This window comes from Astyanax mexicanus, chromosome 5 (assembly GCF_023375975.1).
Source record: "Astyanax mexicanus isolate ESR-SI-001 chromosome 5, AstMex3_surface, whole genome shotgun sequence".
NCBI classification, from domain to species: domain Eukaryota; kingdom Metazoa; phylum Chordata; class Actinopteri; order Characiformes; family Acestrorhamphidae; genus Astyanax; species Astyanax mexicanus.
The window spans coordinates 41,063,381-41,072,500 of NC_064412.1; the positions used below are offsets into that span (position 1 = coordinate 41,063,381).

Here is a 9,120-nt window from a genome sequence, read left to right on the forward strand (position 1 = left end):
TGAAACACTTCTTATCGCGATAAATACCGATATCGAATTATTGTCCAGGCCTACTTATAGGTGTATTAAACACCTTCCTCGGTACTATATAAATGCGCTTGCCACACATTGCAGACCCATCCAATATGGCGGCCTCGCTGATACATCAGTTACAATAGGCGGCGTCAGTCTATGAGGCGTCTATGTATATTACGTCTATAATTGCGGCTACCAGATGCATTGTGTCTGCACTCTGGCTCCGTCACAGCTGCAGCACCTCAGAGCCTTTGCTGTAGATACGCAGAGCTGTCTACAGTTGTTCTGCTACTCCTCTAAATGGAAACCCTTTTATGGTTCTCTTAATAGACAGTATATTCTGCTGTATCATGTGATTCTGTGTGAATTCGCAAGATCTTGTGGGTTCCGCTGTCTAGCTGCACACAAGATAATTTCTACAGAACTTACTGCAGAACAGTAATTGAATAAAACTGGAGGAAAACCATCCACCAACCCTGGTATATCTCTTTATATACAGTACTACAGAATAAATAAATATTTTTATAAATATTATTATTTTATTTTTTTTTATTAAAATGCTTTTTGTCTGTGTAAAAATATAAGATATCATGTATTGTAAAAAAAAATCCTTAAATATCGTAATACTGTACTTTATTTTCACCATACCACCCAGCCCACTGCAGAAGAATTATATTATGCCAAATATTCAGCTCATCCCTAGGCATTACTGAAAGCACCCCCCTCCACCTCTCTCACTTCTACTGCTCTACTGGAAGCTGGCCAGAGGGACAGTACAGGCCTGGTAGCAGGAGTAGGACTTTCTCTCTTCTGTTTACTGTGCAGATCTCCTTCTTACTATTTCTGTCCCTCCGCCACGCCCTCTGCCTTTGGGCCAAGTTTTAGGACTTGTCTCGAGAGCTCTTGCCCCCTCGCTGACTCTCTCTCTCTCGCCGTGCTCTCACGCACTCATTTCCTCCTGTCCAGGCAAGAGGTCACCCTGCATTCCCTCCGACATGCCGCTGACATCATTTGCATCTGTAACAATGCTTGGCCTTCCTGCACCTCCTCCTGGAAGTGTGGGTGGGTTCTGGAGCTGTGCAGATAGGGGAGATATGACTAATACTCATATCTAGATACCCGGTATATTTAATAGGGATGTGTTTTCGTAAGAACTTGGCGTTAAGACCCATACCACGATACTGTGGTTATGATTCAATATGTTGCAATATATTGTTATTGTTTATAAACTGATATACTATAAAAAACACACCATTATATTTATAAAATCTGAGTGAAAAAATGTTTACTTTTTATCCAATTAGGACCTTGAGATCTAATGACAGAGTACAACACTGCTATCTAGTGGGAGGAGCTTACACATAACATCAACAACTGTCTCATGAACTGAACTGTCTGATATCAATCTTTACATCTAAACTAATGATTAAAAAATGTTATTGTGATTTTACATATACAGTAATGCAAAACAAAATATTGTGATACTTTGATATATCATTATATCAATCTTTACATCTAAACTAATGATTAAAAATGTTATTGTGATTTTAGATAAACAGTAATGCAAAACAAAATATTGTGATACTTTGATATATCATTATTTTTATACACCCCAATATTTAAAAAAATAAATATCAATGTGTGTACCTAACTAAGTATTTTGCTGACTCAGTAAACTGAACTGGATTATGTTGTTTGACACAGTGAAATAAAGTTGTCATGCTGCTCCTTTAATTACAATTCTATGTTTCTACAACTTATTTAACACAAGACTATAGTCTTCTGAAGGTCATCTCTCCAAAAACAAACCATTTACACACAACTCCCCCTCTATACACCTTCTTTTTAAAATAAATTAGTACAGAAGCCATAATACTACAATATGATATTTCTTGTGTAAAATCCTTTTGAATATATGTAAAACAATTATGATATTCTTTGCTGAGGACGCTGAAGATAAAAGTGATGGATTGGCCAAGTTTGTCTTGAGACTTAAACACAATTGAGCAACTGTGGGGCATCCTCAATCAGAAGGTGGAGGAGAGCAGAGGAATCCAGAAGCAACCTGTGCAGCCCTGGCGAAATCCATATAATTTATTGATACTTTAGGCACAATTTGTACATGTTTAGTGTGAGGTGTACTCACTTGTGTTGGCTAATTATTTAGACATTAATGGCCGTGTTGAGTTATTTTTAGAGGACAGTAAATCTGTACTGCTGTACTGTTTTATTTCTATAGTGTTGTTCCATGGAAAGATATAATAAAATATTAGCAGATTTGTTGGCTTCTTATATTGCCCAGCCTTGAGGACAAAAGGAAAATAATGATGTACTGGGCGGGATAAGGGGGGATAATGCAGGCCTTATCTCAGTAGCCCCATTTCACCTCTGGGGCTGATATAACAGACCAGAGACTTCAGACCACACACATAGACACATACCCACTCTCTTACAGGCACACACACTAACACACACTCTCCGATAATATGCAAACATATCTAATAAGAGTACTAAGTAGTCAATTACTCATCATCCCTCAATCCTGCAGCACTGACCAACCCCATTATTACACACAAACAATACGTTTTCAGATCTAATGGAACAGACATTTAACATTATCGAGAGGCGTTCCCACCATACTGCAGTCAATTGACAGGAAACCGACAGCCAAACTTACCATACTGCTGGTAATGGTTGGATTATTGAAAGGTCAACAGGTGACAACAGGTTGTGGCCAACTGACTATTTTGCTGGTAACCGAAAGGCAGACTGAATATACTGCAGGTAATCAGCAGGTACTAAACAAGCAATGGACAGCCCATCTCATTATACTGCAGGTAATCAACAGGTAACTCTCACAGCCCATGCAGACCATGCTGCTGCTAATCACTAGGTAATTAAAATACCAACTGACCATAGTGTGGGCAATTATCTCAAATCTTAAAGAGGTGAGCACAGTAAACATCCAGTGTGGGTAGGGCTGCAACAAATTTTTATTTTGGTAGTCGACTAATCTGATGGTTATTTTATTTTATAGATTAGTCGATTAGTCTGGGATTAATTCTGCCATGTCCTCCATCTCCAAAAATTATAAAAGCTAAACAGCTGAACATGAGATATAAAAGGCACTTAAATGTCTAAATGTTATTTAAATGTGGAAAGTACTCATATTTAGTCATTAAATATGTAATCTGTTGTTTGGGCACTTTTGGAGACACAGACTAAGTTGAGTATAGAGTGAGCCATTTACCTCATTTATCCCCCATTGCGCTTCTGTCTCCTGCACTCTGTGTACTGCAGTACTGTTATAAACTAACGATTAGTCAACAATGAAATTAGTAGTCAACAAATTTAAATAATCGACATTGACGATTATATTAACTAATCGTTACAGACTAAGTGTGAGCACTATCCACCACTCCAAGACGCCTGCTGCCTCTGTAAAAATCTTTTTAAACGTGCAGCACCATTTACAGAAAATTGTTGGGTTGCATAATCAGTGATTCTGTGTTTGTGCCAAGTATTCCCATGCCCAAAAAGACTCCAAAGAAGCCACAACTTTAGTAAAAATCTATCACTCTATTGTACAAGTGCACTGTTGTTCAAAACAAAAGTCGGCTTGTGATGATGTGAGCAGACTCGGGCCTAGAATGTAAACCCCAGTGTGATTGTTGTGAGAGGGGCATTTATATATTTATATATTTATATTAGGGGTGGGAATCTTTTACTATCTCACGATTCGATTCGATTCCGATTTTGGGGGCCACGATTCGATTCAAAATCGATTTTTGATTCAAAACGATTTGATTTATAAAAATTTCTGCTTCTGGCTTATGAATCTTATTGAAAAAAAGCCTCCATAATATACACTGGTCCTGGAGAAGGTAATGTGTTACAAAAACAATAAAATGTGCAGGAATGTGGGTCTTCAGTGACAGAGGAATCACTGGGATATCACAATGACGTTAATGAACAATAAATAAATAATAAATAACACTGCTTTATTACCAGGCTACTAGCGGTGGTGTGTAGGTGACGCTGCTGGGCTGATGTGATGATAGCAGTGGAGCGCTAAAGTTCAGGAGCAGCTGCTGATTAACTAGTTAATTTAAGGTCGTTGTATTTCTTCAGAAAGGGGGCAGGAGGTGGAGAAATTAATTCATATTGTCCATTCCTTAATTCCTCTGTGATGAGGAGCTGAAATTAGCTCTGATTAGCTTATTGTTATTTTTCCGTTCCGCCTTAAATGCTGCAGCCCGCTGCCACCTGTTGCATTATTTAAGGTGGAACTGGAAAGTTAGCTAGTTAGCTAGCTAACAGAAACGGAAACTAACTACTAGCGATCTTTTTTATGCTTGTTATGAAGCATTCTGCCATAAAACATTAAAACTACACGTTAATCTAAGGTAATATAGTGCTTGTTCTGCCATCTTACCGGTGATTCTCATACACCTACGCTCTGTGTGGGTCTGACGGTAAGTTCAAACTGCAGCGGCCACGGTCGCTTTGGGCAGTGGGAGGCGGAGCGAAAAACGCTTCGTGCCGCTGCAGTGTGAACTTACAGTGAGGGGTAGGGCCAAGGGAAGAAATGGGATTGGACCTTAGAATCGATTTTGGGACATTTTAAATCGATTCTGAATCGTAGTAAATGAGAATCAAGATTCTTATGTGAATCGATTTTTTGGCACACCTCTAATTTATATATGTGCAGAATATGCAGAAATTACATAATTTATAGTAAGCTTGTGATTCCTGAACCCTGTATTCACAAATCAAGAGTTTTGCTCAATCAAAAATGAAACTCTTTGTTGCCCAACTTATTTTTATTGCATGTATACTTCTCTTACCTCTAGAGTCATGCTAATTGAGTCTGCTTTAAAGTCAATTTTAAGACATTTGGTTTGGGAGATAAGCTTAAGACAAATGACTGTCTTTTTAGCTAAACACATTTAAAAACATTTTAATTTTTTAAGAATCCACAGACACCCTGTCATTATACTGCAGGTAACTGATTTTAACAAGCAATGGACAGTCCAACTGATTATACCGCAAGTAATCGACAGGTAACGGTCACGGCCAACTGACCTGCTGCTGCTAATCTCTATGTAACTGAAAGACCAACTAGTCAACAAGCAATGGACAACCTAGCGCATTATACTGTAATTGACAGGTAATCAACAGCCCAGCTGTTGACTCAACATGGCCAACTGACCATACTGCAGGTAACTGACAGGTACCAAGCAATCCATAGCCCAACTGAACACACTGCAGGTAGTCAACAGGTGTGAAATTGGGTTTAAAGTGGCCTAGAATGGAAATTTTTATATACACTCTGGTACAGTTAAAACAGTCAGCTAAAAACTAACCATTACCAACTGAGTTATTTATTTCACTGTAAACAATTAATTACAGAAAAAAAGTTTTTGTTACAATATTAAAAACTGCCATGCTATGCTACACTGTTTGTTGGTGATAACCAAACTAGGGTTGGGACATTATGTCAATATTGGAAAATATATTATCAATTTGATTTAATTTCCTTACTTTCCTTACTTATTGTGGCCAATAAGAAAACTTGTTTTTTCTTTTCCTGACCTCAATATTGTCAATTATGTTTATCTTAGCAAATCAGAATAAGCATTGGGGTATATAAAATGTCTATATCTAAATTCCATTTAGGGGTGAGCAATATGGTTCCAAAATAATATTACAATATTTCAGGGTATTTGTGCACAAATAATATTCTTGGAGAAATAAAATGTAACACAAATAAAGTAATGTAACAACTAAAATCTACCACAAAACAAAAATGATGCATATTTAGTGATAGTAAACAAACAATTAAAATAAATACAGTAAATAGTAAAATATATACAAAATAGATGCTTTCAAGAATATCACAATATGGAGTATTTGTATTGTGGCAGAATTTTTGATGATATTATTGCGATATGGCGCACCTCTAATTCCAATACCGCCATTGTTCTTTCAAAGAGCACGATTGCATTATTATGCTATTATATTATTATTACATCAGTGAAACAAAATGGTCTTAACTCAAAACAGCTTATGGTGATGTAGGGGATGTTGTGGTTATGTCTGTGTCTTTGTGATGTGATTAGGGTTGGGCGGTATTGAACATTTTCATACCGCCATACCGTCTTCAGATTACGTTTTTATGGATATTATTTTATTTTTGTACCCGTGTGTACAGTATTTCGTTTTGATTTTTTAGAATTCGTTAGATTATATTAGTTATATATATTAGTTAAGTTAATTATTTTTTTCATTTCATATTTATTTTTCAGTTTTTTATTAAATGCAGTTATTAGCTTAGCTTCTAGCTTGTTGCTGCCTTATATCTTATTTAGTATACAGAAATACTCATTGGTCTTTTCAATGAATGTTGTTTTACTCATTTAATAGCTGTATCTAACTATTTTAAGCCAGACAGGCACTGTGTGATTTTTTTTAATCGGTGTAGAGAGCTCATTCGCATGTTTGAATGGTTTGTCCTGTAGGAAAACGCAGGTGATTTACCTGCTGACACTGTAGTCTGACTGGCAGGCTGAGAGACTGCAGGTCATGCAGCCCGTAGGCAGTAGAAGAAGCGCGAAGTGCGCACCCATTAATCCACCCGACCCGGCCCGAGGAAAGTAAAAGAAAATCTCGGGTGGAGTCCAGGCTCCAGGAAATAGTCTATGTAGTCATCTAATTTTTAATGCTATTTTTGTTTTATATAAAGCTATGGCCTGATAATCACCATATACCTAAGCAACAAAGTATTCTTTTAAACTAAAACGAACGAAATAATGAAAACTGAAAGTGAAAGTTCTCCTTGACTGAAACTAATAAAAACGGTAATTAAAAGAAAAAAATAAAACTAACTGAAATTACAGATTGAATACCCTAATTTTCGTGTTTGTTAATTTAATTATAAGCGCTGTTTCCACTACAACAGTTTAATAACGGGTGGCGTTGTGCCGTTTCTGCTCGCGAAGGGGAGCCGGATTCTGCGGGGTCAGATTTCGGCAACGCGGTGCAGCGCGCAGCGCCTCGCGGTCCGCGGAATTAGTTATATTTACAGCGCTCGAGCTAGCCTCGAAATAACGACAGAAAACCCTGAGAAAACTGCAGAATTCTGTATGGGATTAGAATATGCGCGTGAAGGAGATAAAAAGGAGAGAAAGTAGAAAAACAGGAGATTCAGCTGTAACTTTAGCTGTGAGTAACTCACACCGAGTAACTCACACTCACACCAGAACACCCCACACTGCAGGATAAACTGATAAATCTGATCATTTCGGTGGTTGGTTGTTTTTTGTTGGGGTTTTATTGCCACTCCAGCACAAATTTGTGGCGATAATTTTGGTGAAAATTAGTGAAACCTGTAGAGTTTATTGAGTTTTTGCTGTATGATCTCCTCAGTGAGAATCCCCACCCCATAACCAATCAGGGAGCTCCAACTGCTTACCCCTCCTACTGCTCTTTCATTGCGGATGCGCAGAATGTCTTAAACGTCCTGTTTTTCAAAGTTCAGGTTTGGAACGTCACGTGGTTAATATACCGTCACTATTTTACAATACCGTCACCATATTTATATACCGTGGTATACCGAAATACCGTCATACCGCCCAACCCTAGATGTGATTAACTCATGAATCCCTTAAACAATGTATAATTTACCTTATTCAAAGAATAGAGGTGTGCTGGCCTAATTAACCACTTCAGTTTCTAAATTAGTTTCTCTGATTTTGCTATTTATAGGTTTATGTTTGAGTAAAATAAACATTGTTGTTTTACTTCATAAACTACGGACAGCATTTCTCTCAAATTCCAAATATAAATATTTTCATTTAGCATTTACTTGCAGAAAATGAGAAATGGCTGAAAGAACAAAAAAGATGCAGAGCTTTTAGACACCAAATAATGCAAAGAAAACAAGTTCATATTCATAATGTTTTAAGTATTCCAAAATCAACATTTGGTGGAATAACCCTGGTTTTTAATCACAGCTTTTGTGCATCTTGGCATGTTCTTCTCCACCAGTCTTACACACTGCTTTTGGATAACTTTATGTCGCTCCTGGTGCATGGCCTTTTACATGGCCTTTATAGCTATATGAAACGGAAAATAATGAGTTGCTTAAATGATTTGATTTACTTTTTTTGGTAAAATTAAAATAATATTGTTGCATTTTATTTCAGGGCCAATATATCGTCCCAAAAAAAAAAACAATAATGGTGACAGAGCTACACTAAAACAAGACTAATGCATAATGTAAAAAACTGCTGTCCAACTTACCAGCAACAGGACTGAGGAGAACCAAAGCAAACAGTCCAATATCGAAGACTGTTATCCGGCCATCCACTGCCATGTTTCTCTGCTTAATTTCTCCTCTTCAAACAACCAAAAGGCTGGTTTTAATTTGTTCAGCTTCCTGTTTTACAGTTAAACCTTTGTGAGTCACTTGTCAAAAATCTTTTGGACACATTTCTGAAGAAAAAGAAGTCTTGCATTAAAAAAGCCCATACTGAAGAAAAACTGGAGCTCAATACCAGGAAAAAAGGTTTAAAAAATAAAATAAAATACTCCACAGAGACAGACAGCTGGTTAACTAGATAATTATCTGCGTTAAATAACGAGCTATGTTGAGGGCCTTGTAGTTGGAGTCTTCAGAAAATGTCAGAGCACTGAAATAATGTATTTACCAATTTCCCCCTTGTTGAATAAGGGAATTAAAAGCCTAGATGCTTTTAAAAAAAAGTGGCTAGCTAGCTAACTAACAAGTTACCGTATCTCAAACTAAATACAATACACAACTTCCTCAAATAATACCTCTTCATAAACTACTATATCACAGTTTCCTGAAGCAGATATATCTCTGATTAAACCGATATCCAGCGTTTCCTGCGCCCCCAAAGGCCGTTCTGATGAGAAACCCCGACGGTAGCGATAAATCTCAGGCTGCTGCTCCCATTCAGATACCAGCCTGCGAGTCTAACCATCACACTGACCGCACGCCCCACGTTTCTGCTTTGTCCAGGCAGATTTCAGCCTTTTCTCGCCAGGTTAGCCGGACAGACCGCATGGTCTGCGTGCCGC

At 37.5% G+C, this 9,120-nt stretch overlaps 1 protein-coding gene across 1 annotated transcript in view; it reads right to left on the minus strand.

The window, feature by feature from the left end:
* bmpr2a (bone morphogenetic protein receptor, type II a (serine/threonine kinase)) overlaps positions 1 to 9,120 on the minus strand; it is a 59,258-nt gene that overhangs the window by 49,990 nt on the left and 148 nt on the right. The window contains exon 1 of the mRNA XM_049479061.1: positions 8,320 to 9,120. This exon is cut by the window's right edge and continues 148 nt beyond it. Coding sequence (XP_049335018.1) covers positions 8,320 to 8,392 — 73 coding nt within the window. The 5' untranslated portion in view covers positions 8,393 to 9,120. The remainder of the gene's footprint in view (positions 1 to 8,319) is intronic.